The sequence below is a fragment of the Durio zibethinus genome, chromosome 23 (assembly GCF_047325235.1).
Source record: "Durio zibethinus cultivar Kanyao isolate XHJ-2024 chromosome 23, ASM4732523v1, whole genome shotgun sequence".
NCBI lineage: Eukaryota > Viridiplantae > Streptophyta > Magnoliopsida > Malvales > Malvaceae > Durio > Durio zibethinus.
The window spans coordinates 5,527,157-5,544,286 of record NC_143184.1 but is presented as its reverse complement, the minus strand read 5'-3'; the positions used below and the strand labels follow the sequence as shown (position 1 = coordinate 5,544,286).

The 17,130-nt window shown below is 31.6% G+C and overlaps 2 protein-coding genes across 5 annotated transcripts; one reads left to right on the top strand and one right to left on the bottom strand.

Annotated features, from left to right (window-relative positions):
- Window positions 1–532: 532 nt before the first annotated feature.
- On the bottom strand, window positions 533–6,447 carry LOC111314286 (E3 ubiquitin protein ligase DRIP2-like). Of its 2 annotated transcripts, XM_022915476.2 has the most exons (7): window positions 5,852–6,447; window positions 4,915–5,014; window positions 3,500–3,830; window positions 2,897–3,339; window positions 2,742–2,792; window positions 2,119–2,191; window positions 533–1,305 (listed from the first exon to the last, which is right to left on the bottom strand). In XM_022915476.2, the coding sequence occupies exons 1-7, from the start codon at window positions 5,964–5,966 to the stop codon at window positions 1,132–1,134; spliced, it is 1,287 nt and encodes a 428-aa protein (XP_022771211.1). In that variant the 5' UTR covers window positions 5,967–6,447; the 3' UTR covers window positions 533–1,131. The 2 variants fall into 2 exon arrangements, with proteins under 2 accessions (XP_022771211.1, XP_089608653.1); XM_089752527.1 differs by lacking the exon at window positions 4,915–5,014 and having other exon boundaries at window positions 5,852–6,439.
- Window positions 6,448–12,069: 5,622 nt separating this feature from the next.
- Window positions 12,070–17,115, top strand: LOC111314283 (putative galacturonosyltransferase 6). Of its 3 annotated transcripts, XM_022915472.2 has the most exons (10): window positions 12,081–12,594; window positions 12,925–12,959; window positions 13,048–13,089; window positions 13,193–13,214; window positions 13,293–13,340; window positions 13,437–13,507; window positions 14,126–14,358; window positions 14,525–14,882; window positions 15,327–15,848; window positions 16,644–17,115. In XM_022915472.2, exons 1-10 carry the CDS (start codon window positions 12,483–12,485, stop codon window positions 16,917–16,919), a joined length of 1,719 nt encoding a protein of 572 aa, XP_022771207.1. In that variant the 5' UTR covers window positions 12,081–12,482; the 3' UTR covers window positions 16,920–17,115. The 3 variants fall into 3 exon arrangements, with proteins under 3 accessions (XP_089608915.1, XP_022771207.1, XP_022771206.1); XM_022915471.2 differs by having other exon boundaries at window positions 12,082–12,594; window positions 13,193–13,340; XM_089752789.1 differs by lacking the exon at window positions 15,327–15,848 and having other exon boundaries at window positions 12,070–12,594; window positions 13,193–13,340.
- The last annotated feature ends 15 nt before the right edge of the window (window positions 17,116–17,130 follow it).

Here is a 17,130-nt window from a genome sequence, read left to right as displayed (position 1 = left end):
CTGTCTGTTTATCTACATGGTTGGATGGCCCTACCCCTTTTTTTCCTAGTTTTGCTTTACTTTTTATGGGTCAAAAAGCAGAAGAGCCCCAAAGGCCGAAACTAGTCATTCTTTTCTGTGCAATATGAAATACTATCATCTTGTATGGTTCTGATTCTGAATGCCATTGACATTGAGCTCTGCATGCATGGTGTTTTAAGTTCCAGCCCAACATATATTTTCTTCAATATATTCCTAAGATTTGTGGTTTGTCTCACTAACAGGTAACTTTTGTCTTAATTGGGATATTTTGCAATTCCACAAAGTCAGGTTTTCAGCCGTTGGCGTGTTGTTATCAAATTTTTCTTTTCTTTTTTTTCCCTTCAGCCAAAGTCTTTCCAAGAGGCATTATTTTTGGTTTGCCAGTTCATGTCGAAGTAAAAACTGTTTCTTACCCGCTTCTGCCTCCTTACAGAATCCTTAGTGCCCTTAAGAGCAAACAGTAATCCCTTGCAGAATCCTTAATGAAAGTAAAACTCAAATCTTGGAAATCTTGCCGTGGAATCAAGAATTTAACCAAATCACATTCGATTTATGCTTTGGGTCCGAACTAGACTCAATCAAATAAAAAACATGCTCCAAGTACGACGATGGAATCCCAATCAATTCAATTCCACCAAAACCACGCCATGACGGCTGTAATTGTCAACTTACGCCGCTTATCCTATCACGGGTAGGAAACTTGACATCATTGTTACATTTACATAACACAGGAGGCACTTCATCACCGGTCACAAAGCCTTAAAATCACACACTAGTGTGGAAAAAGATGTTGAAAGCAAAGGTTCTGCTCGAGTGGAAAGTGAGAAAATTTTACATCAAACTAATTCAACACAATGAAAGGAAGTGCCAGCAGTTGTAACTGTAAGTTGATTATACAATCTGCAATTTCGAACGATGATAGCTAATCCCATTACATTGCCGCATAAACTGCTCTATTCGTACGTGGAGAAAGAAAGAAACTATTGTAGAAGAACCAAGTCACTGAATAGATGCTTTTAGAAAATACATGCCGTATCACCCAACGAGATTCCAATAAGGATATATTTATATATTATGGATGTGGTGGGGAAAGAATGAAAGAAAGAATTATTATTGATCTGGGCCTCTTCGAGCATATGCCAATACCATGACAAAATCCTTTGCAGAAGAACCAACAGATGCTGGTACTCGCTGTGATGTTGATGCCGTTCGTAGCCATAAATCGACTAAATTATACAACTGCAATGTGGGAACCACAGGTTGTCCCATACATTTGATCTCAACCTGCCAAAAAATATATATATATACCAAAACGTAAATAAGGACAATACACCCTGTTCACATTGATACCTACCAAAGGAAGTGATACAATGGCTTAAACTACTTATGAAGTGCATGATGCCTGCCGAAATTTACCTATCTAATTTTTTATCCTTCGGTGGTTTAGGAAAATTTTCACAGAATAAACCCGATGCAGCTAAATCAGTAGAATTTATCAAAGAGGATTGTAACTAAGATATGTATCCCAGCAAAGAGATGGTTATACACTTCAATTCCACTGTTCTTCACTGGTTTCAAAAGCAGACTTGAGTGCAACTTAAAGTTTGCTGCAATTTATCTTTCACAGCTTGGGATGAAGCATACAAGTACTTTCTTCTCACATTTAGTTGGAAACTTGAGGCACTCACACTTCTATACACACACACACACACAGAGTTTATGAGAAAAAGAATCTTAACCACAATAAATTGATACAATGATTCAGTGCAAACAACAAGCTCGACCAAGTATTTATATTATTTAAATGAAGATAGTTGTGAAAATGGTTCAGGTAATGAAAGAAGTCTGGACTGGTTTTACATGCATATGGCCATCCCATATGCATGCTTTCGCAAAGTGGAGAATAAGGCTTGAGGCTCTTCTTTTCTAACCAGATTTCAAAATATCCGTGCATAAGAATAAAGCATCCCCATCACATTTTAGAAATAAGCCTCATTGGAAAAATAGGCATTGGAAAACCAAAAAGAAAGTTAATTTTTTGGGCCAAATTTCTTCTTTGCATATCATAAGTGAAAATTCAAGGAGAGATCAACTCACCTCAGCTTCATCAGTGAGATCCAGTTTCTTCATCAGGTACTTTTGGATAAGAGAAACAGGTATATTTCCATCTCTGTCACAGAATGAAAGAAGTATGATAACTCTCTCCAGAAAATTTTAATAATAATTGATTAAGAATCATTCTACCGTTTTAAAAGTCAGAGGTAAGTTCAACTTATAGGTTTTTGTGGCAACACTTAATGAACAAAATTCAGTAGCTACCACAGCCCCTGCTTCTACAAGTGAAACTCTGGGAGCAGGAGTTACACAGAAGACTGCCAAGATATTAGTATCTGTGCCTGTCTCCCTCTGCTCTAACAGTCCACTAAACATTTCCTTCATAACTCCAAGTTATCCACTACCTTATAGACTCCAGCATATAATATTTATCGAATTACTTTAACAGTATCAGGATTGGTAAATGACCCACATGTCTCTCTTTTCCTACGCCAAGCCAAATACCAGGAGATTTATGGTACAGAAAAACAGGATGGCCAACAGGTTAGGATCACAGTGCTAACTAGCAACAAATAAAATTTACAATCTTCAGCCAAAAGTAAGAAGAATATATATAGCAAGCTATTGTAAGATTCATTCAAAAGGAATTGGCAAAAGGAACTTACTTTATCCTTAGGTAAATTGCAGGAATTTGAGGGAGGGGTGCATCTACTTCCCTGAAAGAATTGACCCTTGAATCAGTTTATAACCAAGACAAATTAATGTTAACATAACTCTGTTTTCAATCCATTAAAATATGAAGACTGAAATCAATTCTTACTGGTCTTCAGAGGCCACTAATGAGAACCAAACAGGACCAATTCTTTTTTCATGCTTTAGACCAGCAGCATCCAGCACTGCTTGTGGAGAAATGCCAGAATCCCCAAATCCATAAGCCCTTTTTCGACGGATCCTGCGTAACTTTTTAGGAGTTACAGTTTCTGAAATTGCAGGACCAGCATTATCCTTTTCATCCTCAACTTTTGTTTTGCATTTATCTTCCCTATGTTTGGTTTTGCACATTTGAACTTCAATGTTGGGGACACTAGTGGGTTCTAATTTAGAATCAGAGCCTTGTGAATTAGACTTGAAGGACTTGGTCCTATTTGCAACCTCCACCAAACAATTCAAAGGTTTCCACAGATCCAATTTCCCATCCCATGATTCACTACCATTCTCTGCTTCTTTATTCATGTGCTGGCTAGGTTCAGCAGAAGAAGTACACTGCGTTGTTCAATTTTATAAAGATGACAGAATTATCAGTCTAAGCTAAAACATTAGTTCTTTTCAAGTAATGGATGTTGGAGAAAAAGAGAAATATTAATCAATATTGGACCCTACAAGAACAAAAGTCATCACAAACTTAAAAAATATGTAGGTTTACCAGTCTTTTATTCTGAGTGAATTTATTTAGTGTTTCAGGTGAGCTTGCACTCTCCTGTTGATCCTCCATAGAATCCTCTCTTTTAACGGGCTTCTCAACTGCAAAACTAGAACCTCGTAAAGAACCAGCCTTTCTGGCAACAGCTTTTGTTCTCCGTCCAGTCATGGTAGTTTGTGTTGATACTTTGGGGGCATTAACCACCAAAGAAGAGAGTGATCTCTCCTTTCTTCTAGTTGGCATTGCAACTGGGGGCAGAGCTTCAGGTAACTTCACTTTTCTTCTATTAAGAGGGAAGATTTTGGCCCTCACATCTTGCAAATTATGGTCTGGCCTGATTACCAAAAGCACAGATGAATATCAATACACATTAATTTTTCCAAAATTTTGATTAACCAACATAATACATTGAGTGTGGATGCTTGACCAAGAAAGATACAAAAGGATTATTAAGGAAAGCTAAAAACTGATTGCAATAACATGAATTCTTCCAGTACAAAGTTTTTTTTTCCACTTTGATGTATTTCACCTTGATTTTACCACTGAGAGACTCACAATTCCAAACAATCAATGAGTTCTTACATTTGCATAACACTGCTAGATTCTACCAAGATATTTCACTAGAAATTGGCTAAGTTGTATTTCCAAACAATCAATGAGTTCTTACATTTGCATAACACTGCTAGATTCTACCAAGATATTTCACTAGAAATTGGCTAAGTTGTATATACTAGCCAAATCACTTGGAAAGAGGGGGTACCAAGAAACCTCAGGAGACAGAAGAGAGTTTAAGCAATATTGCTGCTTCTAACGATATCCATGCTTTTCTATCTTCTTCAAAACCTTCCTAACAATGAACTAAGATAAGATGCCAAGATATTTCACTAGAAATTGGCTAAGCTGTATATACTAGCCAAATCACTTGGAAAAAGGGGGAGCCAAGAAACCTCAGGAGACAGAAGAGAGTTTAAGCAATATTGCTGCTTCTAAAGATATCCACGCTTTTCTGTCTTCTTCAAAAACTTCCTAACAATGAACTAAGATAAGATTTCTACTCATTCCACTTCATAATTTTCATTGCATGCCTTTAAATCTGACATTTATAGCATCAATGAGAAGACAAATGGCATGTAGAAGAAGCCACTGTCAAACCTCAAAAGGATGGAATGACTCCCTAATTCGTAAAGATTAAAGATCCTAAGGCATTCAGAAGAAATCAGTAAACTTCTCTGGTAACCACTTGAAACAAGTAGATATCCTTTGAAGCATTTGACAAGATTAAAACAAGTGATTACTTTAATGTAAAAAAAACTTGTGTCATGACTCATGAAGGAAGCAATTAACATATTAGTTATGACTTATGACTTAAGAAACAGAGAGAAGGTGATATAGGAGAATAATATGTAAATGAAGGATACCTTAATTTCTCCAGAGGAACACAACCCAAATCAATGTTGCATATGGGACAGCATTCTAGTTCTTCCTCTTGTACCTTATCATATATGCACTTTCTGCAAACTACAGAAAATTCAAAAGACAAACCTATCATAAATTTGTATTTGTTGACTCAACAGACTAACAAGGCATTCAAATAAAGATCACACGCATCAATCGTAGAAAGGATTTTAATGGAAACGAGCCAAGAAAAGTGAAGTAATTGAAACAATTGAAACTTTTCTGTAACTTAGAAAAGAGGTTGGTTCCATTGCATTTCAAAAAATGGAAAATCATCTTAAAGTTTGAATCTTCTTATTTACTTGCAAAACAAATAAGGAAAGTTCCAATCTTGGAAAAGACCCATGAATTGGAAGTAAAGTATATGATAGTAAGAAGCCTTAGCTTAATGTGGAAAATAATAACTGGGTGCAATTAATTTTAAACAAACGGATTCATAATTGAATAAACAGGTATGGATTAATGCATTGAAAATCAACTTGCCAATAACCAAACTGTATTGCCAAAAGTAGAGACCATATATCAACAAAGTAATATAACTGTTTCCTTCTCGTCTTATTAAACTAATCCGTACGAATTAATCTTAGATCAATCTTGCTATTCTACCAAAATGCCTTAGCATCAACTACTAAGAAACAGAGGGAAAAGAAACGGCAATACATAAGCATATTAAGGCATAGCAATAGAAACATTAAGCGAACAAGTCAACAGAGAGGATAAGAAGCGAAACCAAGAAAAACCCAGATAAGAAAACGGGAAAAACAAGACCAATCCATATCAGAAGAGGAGTAGAACGCGAAGAAAAAACTGAAAATTTGAAGAATTAAGAACAAATGAACTAGAGAAAGGCAGGAAATTTGAAAGAAAAAGGATAGAGAAATCTCAAGGGGAGAGACTCACACGTATGAAGACATTCAGATATGGTGGTGGCGTCTTTTAGAAGCTTATGGCAAAGAGGACAAGTCATGCATGCCACAATCGCTTCTCTCCTCACTTTCACCACCTGATTCGCCATCTCTCTGTCTTTCTTTTGGCTCCCTCTCCTCTGTTTCAATCTCAATAACCCTTACACGCATCCCTCTCACTGCATGTCAACGACAAGCCAAAGGAAATGAAATTTTACGTGCATATCTTCATAAAACCCGCATTAAAACCCGTAACAAAAATAATAATAAGAAGAAGAAGAAGGATTATAAACAGAGAGGTCGATAGGGAGCGGGAATGAAATCTAAGAGATATGGGTGCATCAAGGAGATGGGGAATATTTTTTATCTGAAATGATAAGAGAGGGGATTGAGATTAAGGGAAAAGGGATGAGACAATGGTGAGTTTTGACGTGGATTTTTCGGACAGGGAAGAAGAAGAAGAAGAAAGTGGATGGGGTTGTTGTGAAGAACGCAAGGATGATCTGAATCTAACGAAACAAATAGAAAGAGAAAGAAAAGACTAAAGGGGCTGTCGTTGAAATGAGCTAGAACCATGAGTTCCCTTTTGTTTTTATGCATTTTCTATTTTATTTTATAAATTTATATTCTACATTTCTGCTACTAATAACTAGAGTTAGGCTAGGTTTTGCACGAGGTTAATCTTGTTATATCAATAAATTACAAAATATAAAATTAATTATAATATTAATTAATTATTATCAAATTAAGATTTAAGACAAGTTGAACGGAGGAGGATTGCAACGAGCATTTGGAATTTTTGGGTGGGTGGTGATGGGGTGGGGTACTCTCCCTTATGAATACAGCACAAAGGAGCATTCAGTTTAAGAGCAGCCCTAATGAAAAAGGGTACCCTAGGCTCTAGGTATTCAATACGCCGTCGTATCTGTCGGTATTAGCTGTTTAAGTTCTTTATTATTTATCACGCTTATAATGCACGTTACCACTTGTTTTGCAAGCAAGATTTGTTATTTTATCAGAATTAAAAAAGGAAAAAATTCTTGAGAGTTTCATCACGTGGCTTTGAAAATATACTTTTCATAATAGTAATAAAGTATTATTATTAAAAAATAAAGTAATAAAGGGATAAAAACAGGAAAAAAATTTTAATAAATTCCTGAATTTATCTATGCTTTTATACTTATTAATTAAAACTATCCGCTAATCTATATTAAACTGAGACCTGGCATGACAGGCGCTATCAGTTTATTGGATAATTTTTTTAATTAGTGAAATGTTTGTTATTTTGAAATTATTTTGTTAACTAATTAAAAATAATGAATTTTTTAACTTATCTTCACATAGTATTTCTTTTTTAAAATATTATTATTATTATTATCATATTTTTATAAATAAATGTAATACTTTTTATTTAATATATTCAAATATATTATATACTATATAAAAAAACATTAATATTGTATTCATACATAACGTATGTAACCGTACATTAATATCTATAAAAGTATAAATGTGATGAATCTTTTGAACAGAAAAAAAAAGACTTATTTATTTATTTATTATATTTCTAAAATGCCCTTTTGTTAATTTAAATTATTTTTAATTCAATATTTATAAAAGTTAGTATCATAATAAATTAACAATTCTATTCAATGTTAGCTTCTAATCCAATTCATTTATCGAAACAAAGTTGCAGTAGTCTTCAGAATTTTAACTATTCGATTTTTAGTAATGGTTTAATTGTGATTATTATTAGAACTTTTTTTTATCTTTTTTTTTTTTGTTAAAACTATTTTTAATGTTTCAATTTATAAATTTATTAATTTTGTGTTTATATGTTGATATTGATTCTTCTTTTTAATTGTTAAGAAATATTGTATTGTGATAATAATAGTTCCTTTACAGGTAAAATATATATATATATATATTTTTTTTTTCTATATATATTTCTGAAGTAAATATATATTTTATTCACAACAACCACTTTTTCACATTATTTTTTCTACAAAATAAAATTTTTATCATAGAATTAAAAAATAAATAAATGTAATTTTTTTTAATTTGATTACTTATATTATTAATCAATAATTTTAGTTGATCCTACTCATTACTCATTTTATTGATAATTAAATTTTAATCCAATTCATACATCATTATATTAATCTAGATTTTTTAAACAAAGCTGCAGTCATATTACTTTTTACCATTTAATTGTTATTATTGTTCGTGATTATTTATATAACCACTTTTATTAACAGTTATTGGCTTCGCTTTATATCATAGTTTGTCAATTTTTTAAAATTAAAATATGAAAATTAAAGTGTTGTAATAAATAACTAGATCACCATCGTTTTTTTTTTTTTTTTTATAATCATTGAATATTAAATTAATGAGTTTTTCAACAACTTAATAATAGCAATTCAAAATTACTCAATGAAGGTTTTGAGGTTTTTCTTCCAATTTTTTTACAGATAATGAATTTCTAACATATATTCTCATAGTACTTTTTTTTATGTTATGTTTGGATAAATATTAATAAAATAAAAATAACAAAAATAAATAAAAATTTTAAAATAAAAAAAATAATACATGTACCTCTTGTTTGAATAATTAAAATTAATAAAATAAATAAAAATAAATGAATTATAATAATTATTGTTTGGATAAATAGTAAAAAATAAAAGAAATAATTCATTATAATAATTTTTTTCAATTATAACATTTCATTGTTTGTGATTTTATAAAGCATTTATGGATCATAATATATTTGATATCTTATCTAGCTTCATAATTATTACTATATTAGTGTTTTTTAATCAAGTAAAACAAAAATATATTTTATAAATATGCATTGATGGATTTATTGGCCATTATAAAAATTTTAGCACATTATCACTTTGATATCTCATAAACCTAAAAAATATATCAATTCATATTCAATCATTCATCAATATAAAATCATAAAAAAATTATAAAAAATTTTTATATTGAAAAAGACATATGAAACTTACTTGAAAAAAAAATAATTTTAAAAAAATTACAAGAATATTGTAATGTGGTTAGGTTTTTTTTTTACTAGACTTTTGATATTAATAAAAAATTAAATATAATAATCTTTTTACAAAAATAAAATTCTTTAGCTTTCTTTTCCTTAACTTTTTCTTTAAATTTGAATCTTAAAAAAGTGAAGATTATAAGAAAAATAAAGAGTTATTGAGTTTTCACATATTTATTTTTCTTTAAATTAAAAATTTATTCAAACAAATAAAAAATTTTTCTGTTTCTATTACTTTCTTTTATTTTATTTTCTTTTACTTTTATTTATCTCAATCTAAACATACTGGTAATATCTTATTATTATATTTTTTTTGTATAAATATATATATATATAGCAATTTCTTACTTAGCATATTCTAATATATTATATAAAAATATAATAATAACATATTTACGTGCAAAGTACGAAGTCATAAAAGATCAAATCAAGAATTTAAAAGAATTTGTGTTGCGTCATTGCAGTGTGAAAATGTCAAAAGGAACACATGTTTCATGTTTCTGTTCAAACTGGTTACAGTAAAGCTCATTTTTTAGTGTAAAAAAAAAAAAAAGCTCTATAATTCTAAGGGGAAAAAAATAGGACAAAAATGAAACTACCTTGGGTGGACGATACTTTGTGAATTTAACATGCACGGCAAAATAGTACGAGCCTAACAGTTGGGAAATGACGAAAAAGTCCGTAGGGGCTAAGTCCTCGTTGACACCAAAGAAATTTTTTTAAATTATGTGTTCTTAATAAAGCTTAAAGAGTTTTTATCAAGTTAATTTGTCTGTTCTTAAAATTAATATTAATTTTAGTTGTTATTGGTATAGTAAAGAAAGTATTTTTAGTAATAAATATTTTAAAATTTTATTTACATAATTGAATAAAATATCAATGATTAAATGATCATTTAATTATAAATATTGAAAAATATATATATTTAAAAGCATTGATAATAAAATTATCATACAATATTTTTAAAATATATAATTGAATAAAAACTTTTAATAATTATAATTAGATATAAAAATTTTAATTTTTTAATATTATTACGTTGTTATTATTATTATATATATTTTTAATACATTTAAATTAACCCCAGTAACTATGATTTCTAGCTCCCATATAAGCGGAAGAGTATTTATTCCGTTCACACTGAAAACAACGATAAGACAGAGGCAGAGCGAGGCTTGTTACAATTTTGTTCGAGTCAAAAAGGTATTGCCACCTTTGCTTGGTGGGCTTTTGTTTTCTAATCCACCGTGCGGAGCCCAAATCAAACTAACTGTTTTCCAGTTTCTTTCTAACAATCTCATGTTCAATCCTTTATACAAGTTAATAATATTAATTCCCTATATAATTTCTAGATTGTTTCCTTTTATTTTTAAGCTAACCCCTTTCAAATAATTTTAATTATGACAAATTAGTTACAGCCGTATGAAAAAGTGTTTGACGACATCTAATGAAAAAATATTTTTCAAAGCATATCATATTATATTACACAGTAATAAATAATCATCTCTTATTCAAAATTTATATCTTATTTATCTTTAAGTTTAAATTCAATATCTTTAAGATAAAAATTTTAACATGCACCAATGGAATATCTTTTTTTTTTTTAATAAATGAGATTGCAATCTTAAGATAAAAAAAATATTTTAGATGTTAGAATTTAAACTTTATACATATTAAATATCACATTTTAAAAGTATTTTGCATAAATATATGTAAGCTTGGATTCTATTAAAATGTTTCCTTGAAACATGAAATGAAATGAAAATGAAAAGCCATCTTTTTAGAAGGATAAATGCATGCTTCTAATTACCGTTTTAAATAAGCCAACCATACTATTGTTTGGTCATCGGATTTGTTTTATGTGATGGAAAGTGGGAAAACATTCGAGTTTTTTGAAAAAAAAAAATAAAGAAAATGATAAATATGATTGCAAAATTGATTGGCGCACGCGCTGTGCATAAGTATATCATTTATAAATATTAGATTATAATTAATTATTTATAATTTTAAATTATATAAAATTTATATTTATAAGTGGTGATCCTTACATATTTTTCATTGTAATTAGGTAATTATTAAATTATATAATAAAAAAAATTTATATGAAATTCTCCCACTTTAAACCTCTGCAGTGCTTAATTCCTCTCCAACAGTTTTGAAGTGGCCCATCACGTGTGCATGCCAAAGGACACTTGCTAAAGAAAAAAAAAAAAAAAAAACCTAATGTCTTCCGAAGTCTTAAGACTTTAGTGTTTGGGTTTGAATTAAGTTTTCCTCTTTTTTTTTTTTTTTTTTTGCATGTAATTACGGTTGTTTTTATTTGAAAAAAAAAACCCAATTAGTATCAAACAATATTTGCTAATTCTTGAGTAACATTTGAGTTTATTTTTATTTTTTAAGAAATTATTTTATTTTTAATTACTAAATACATTATCACTTGTGTTTTTTATTTTCAAGAAACTATTTTTAAAACCAAACATTATTTTAGTTCTATATTGTAGATGAAAAAACAAATAATTACTAACATTTTCAACCGATAAATTTAACTGATAAAGTTACCAAAATTGGTTGACCCGCCCAAAAAAATGTTACAAATAGGATTTTTACTTATTGATTTCTTTTTCTTTTCTTTTTTTTTTTGTTTTAATAATTTGTTTGCGTTCTCCTTATTCCATATTAATCACAATATGTGTCACTATATCCTCATTAATCATCTATATCCTCACTAAATTTTCATTACTAAAAATATGTGTCACCAATCAAATGGCTGCTGTAAATCTACTACTAAATTTAGTCAACCTTCGTTTTTTTCCTTGTTTTCAGGAAAAAATTAAATGCAAAACGAGAATAAATAATTTCAAGAATTTATGCTATTATTATTTAATTTGTTTTCTTTCTGTATATGGCTCACCTCAGCTAAACAGTGACACACTTACCCACAAACACGAGCCCACTAAATCGTGAGGGACAGCTGACCAACAAGTAAAAAGACCATCTCAATCTCATCATAGTGAGACATATTTTCGCTAAAATCAACGGCCAATATCCCTCATCCTTATCATTTACCAATGAATGAGCCACCACCATTTCCATCACTCTCGCTCCTTTCTCGCTATTCAAATCTCTTTGTGCATCAAGTGCAAACGCTTTCTAGCCATGGCAATAGGCCAAGGTATATAAATACAGAATTCCAGATCATAAAAACATTATATATTTCTTTTTTTGATAATAAAAACATTAATTTTAAAACGTACAAAAAATAAAAAAAGGGAATGTCTCCTTCTATTCCAGACCGAAAACGTGAACGAAGCTCCAAATTTCTCCTCCTGGAAAGAGCTGCAAAAAAGAAAAAAAAAAAAGCAAAGAAGAGAAATCAGAAACCCTAATTTTTCGTTATTCTTTAACTCCCGTTCCTTGTAACCCAAGTATTGAATCGGTGCCGATTTGAATCTGTGAAATGAGCTTTCTGGAGAACGATTAAGAGAGGAAAAGGAAACTCAACAGGCTGAGGGTTTTTTTATTTTTACCATTTTTTCTTCTGTTGCGAGTTCCTTTTTTTTTTTATCGATTTATGAAGAAGCATCGTCGATGGCAGAGGATTCTGATCCTCTCTTTGCTCTCTTTATCTGTATTGGCTCCAATCGTCCTGCTCTCTCAGAGACTTAAAACCCTCACTTCTATCGGTAATCTTCTCCGAATCTGCAGATTTTCTAAGGTCAAACATTTTTTATGAAAAGTCGAATGCTTTTACCGTTAGTGGAGTAGCTGATCAGACAAGAAGCCAATGAGGATTACTTAGCACAATTTTGTATCTTAGGTTACAGAAAAATATGTATAATTTTAAACTAAGATAAATGGCCGAATCGAATCTACCTTCTTTTTTTTTCCAAAAAGAAAATTTTTGCATATATTTTATTTTTGGCCTTTTGTGATTTGATTTCCTTTTTTATTTAATTTATTTTTTGATGTTGACTGATCTTTTTTTGTTTGCATATGTGATTCTGCCACGGCAGACGGGAAGGAGTTTATTGAGGATTTGGCCAGTATTGTATGGATCTCTCTTCCTTGAATCTGTTGTAATTTTTTGTTTGTTTGTTTGGTAGATTTTTAATAGGCTTTTGCTTTGTTTGATGCAGAAGTATAGGACAGATGATTTAAAACTTAATGCAATCGAACAGGTAGCTTTAAGATTTATGGATTTAGTGTATTTGGTTTGTACATTTTATCTTGAATTGTTTTTGACAGTTTATGCATGTCTATCTTTGTTGCTCTGTTATTTAGGAAGCTGCCGAAGAAATAAAAGGTCCAAAACTAGTTGTTTTCAAAGAGAAGGATTTTAGTTCTGTAATTACTCGCATTTCTGATGAGAATCATGATTCAGATCATTCTGGGGATGCTCAAGATGCTTCTAAATTGCTAGAAGCAACTGGTTAGTATTACTTTGGGGCATGTAGTGTTTTTTATCAATGACTTTTAGTTTATCGAGTTAAATGTGACTCTTAGTTGCTCCAATTTCTAAATTCAGAAACTAATGCTGAAGGAAAAGGCAAGCATCAAATTCAGCAGAATATAGTACGGATGAACTCCAGGGAAGAGGTGTGTATGTATCTGAAGTATGATGAGATGCTTTACATTTGAATGTGAGTTTAGACTATAGATGGTTGCAGTAATGTATACTTTGAATCTTGCGAGGGAAAGCAGATTTTGGTATTGTAACTCTCTTAGTCTTTTTGAATCTATATAAAGAGAAGAGGATTTGTTTTGCTGACACCAAATAGTTCTGATAAAACTGAGCTGGTATTGAAATTATACATGCCTTGGAAATTTCACCAGATCATCTCCTTTTATCAATTTGTATTACAATCCCCTTTCCATGATATTTTAATTTGCTTCCCACTAATTTATTTATTGACTTTGTGCATCTGTTGCTAAAACCGGAAAAGCACTGGCTCATTTCTAAAATTCGAGCAATACCAAAACATAGTATGGGAATAAGAAATCCATACATCTGTTTTTTTACCATAAATTTCTTTGGTAATATTGCCATCACAATCTGAAGGTTACTGAATTTTTTTGGGGGGAGGGGAGGGGAGGGGGTGGTGGGGTGGGGATAGGGATGGGAGTGATTCTTTGCCAGAATGTCAGAGCTAGAGCAAGTCATGTTAGTTGTAATATATCCGTGACATATAGTTAACGCTAATTTATTGGTTGCAGGAGCAATCCAATCAAGAAACAGATAGACATGATCAGCATTTGCAGTCTCAATCACGCAGGGTAATGGATGAGAAGGTAAAGCAGATGAGAGATCAGCTCATTAGAGCAAAAGCGTACTTAAGTTTTGCGCCACCTGGTAGTAACTCTCACTTGGTGAAAGAGTTGAGAACGCGAATCAAAGAGGTTGAACAAGCTGTCGGTGAAGCCAGCAAGGATTTGAATTTGTCAAGGAGGTAAAATGGGCAAAATTTTACCACCAAATTTTATATTCAATAATAAACTTGATTCTTGATTACTATTAAGTAAATAATTCTTGATTACTATTAAGTAAATAATCTTAGATTTATGGTTCAATTGCTTCCACCAAACTTTATATCTGAAGAACAGTTGAATTTTCAGTGCTTCACAGAAAATGAGATCTATGAAGGTTTCTTTGGCCAAAGCGAGTCATGTATTCCCTGACTGCTCTGCAATGGCTACAAAACTTCGTGCCATGTTTTATAATGCTGAAGAACAGGTTCGGGCACAGAAGAATCAAGAGTCATATCTTGTTCAACTTGCTGGAAGGACTACTCCTAAAGGCCTTCACTGCCTTTCCATGCGTCTGACTGCTGAATATTTTTTCCTTCAACCTGAGGAAAGGCAGTTCCCAAACCAACAAAAATTGAATGATCCAGACCTTTATCACTATGCAGTATTCTCCGACAATATTCTGGCTTGTGCAGTGGTTGTTAACTCCACAATTTCCTCTGCAAAAGTAAACTTCCTGCACCTCTCTTACTTTTTTTTGGTGTTTTATCAGTTTCATTAAATTTCAATCTCGGCTTATTTTATGGTGTTAAACATGGTTGTGCTTATCGAAAGTGTTTGTCATTATATACATTCACATAACTAAATTGTGTGATGCTTTGTCGTTTTGAACTGCTGGAGAATAATTGATACACTTGTTATTTATAATGGATAATAATGGTTTGAGTTTTGGTGGCATGAGCTTTCTGAAGTTGCCATGGAGTTCTTTCACCTTTGCCTTTCTACCATAAGCTTATCACTATCCTGCCATCAGATCAATTTCCCCTTTAGAAAGATAATACTCTTCTGTCCCCTTACTTTGATTAGTTAGCTACAGTTAGTTCAGGATTGGGCCAATGATTTACCTGTTATTGGATGTAATATACCCTAATAATTGATATTGGTTATGCAGGAGCCAGAGAATATTGTTTTTCATATGGTGACCGATTCTCTCAACCTCCCAGCAATTTCAATGTGGTTTTTATTAAATCCTCCTGGCAAGGCTACAATTCATATTCAGAGCATAGAAAATTTTAATTGGTTGTCCACCAAGTATAATTCAACATTGAGGGAACAAAAGTCCTATGATCCAAGATATACTTCTTTGCTTAACCATCTTCGGTTCTATCTGCCAGACATCTTTCCAGCACTGAATAAGATTGTGTTTTTTGATCATGATGTGGTAGTGCAAAGAGATTTAACTGGAATTTGGAGTGTTGACATGAAGGGGAAAGTAAATGCAGCAGTTGAAACTTGTCTGGAAAGTGAAGCTTCATTCCGTGCGATGCATATGTTTATGAACTTTTCAGACCCATTTTTGGCTAAGAGTTTTAATGCCAATGTTTGCACATGGGCATTTGGCATGAATTTGTTTGATCTCCAAGAATGGAGAAGAAAAAATTTAACCACGCTCTATCGTAATTACTTGCAACTGGTATGGACTTGTACTTTCCTTTCTTTATATTTTCATTTGCTCAATGCTAATATAATATGCTTGTGAATTTATTTTGATTCATTGTTCTCTGAAGGTGCACATTAATTCCTTGAAAAAATGGTTAATGTTATCAGGTGAATTAGCTTATCTTTGTCAATTGGAATTTGTTATTACCTGGAGCAAATGAGATTTAACCAAAAGTTTATCTGTCTAAATTTTCAATATAGATCATCTTTCTTACTTAGTTTCCTGTATTCCCAAGAGGGTTCTCTTTCTGTCTTTGTCTTTGTCTGACCTGTGAATGATATACAAACATAACTTGTACGGTTATTTGGAACTTATTCAACCCTAAAAATCAGTATCATCTTGTAGGTAGTGTAAATGCTCTCATTTAGGTATATTCATACTAGTTTCTATTTGAAGTATTTTGCATGCTGTATATCTGCTTCTAACATGTTTTAATGGTACTTTATATTTTATTTCAATTTGAAGTTCTGGAAATAAATTTTTATGAATGTGAAACTTGTGCCCTGTGCATCACGAGTTTGATACCAATTGTTTGCTTCCAGATGTGTCCATAATAAAATTTTTAAATGACATCATTGCTTGTTTTCCTTTCTAGTGCTGTGTTGTTCTATTCTGATGAATCTATAAGAATGCTAATTCAAAGCTGCTTGTCAATATTTATTATGAACTCTTTGCACGTTTAAATATTAACTATGTTTCCTAGTAGGTATCCAAGCTATTGCGTGCTGTATATTTACCAATGCTTGTTTGCCTGGTGTTTTGTTACAGGGATTTAAGAGGACATTGTGGAAGGCAGGAAGCTTGCCCTTAGGTTGGATTACCTTCTACAACCAGACTGTGGCTTTAGAAAAGAGATGGCATGCACTTGGGCTAGGTTATAACTCAGGTCTTGGGCAGGGTGATATTGAGCATGCAGCAGTTTTACACTATGATGGAGTCATGAAACCCTGGTTGGAAATAGGAGTTGCTAAATATAAGGGCTATTGGAGCAAACATCTGCAGTATGACCATCCTTACTTACAACAGTGCAATATCCATGGGTGATTAGCGTTCAAGTGGAATTCTTTGATTCATGCCACATTTCTAGTTGCATCTCCCAGAAACTGCTCCTATTGATCTGATTCTTTAACAATCTTTCATGTAAATGTCAACTCATTTTTCCCATATTGTCCTGCCCTTATGTTTTAGGGGTTGAGTCAATTTATGGCAATAACCAAAGGTAATAAGTTTCTGTTGGGAATGCTGTATTGCAGGT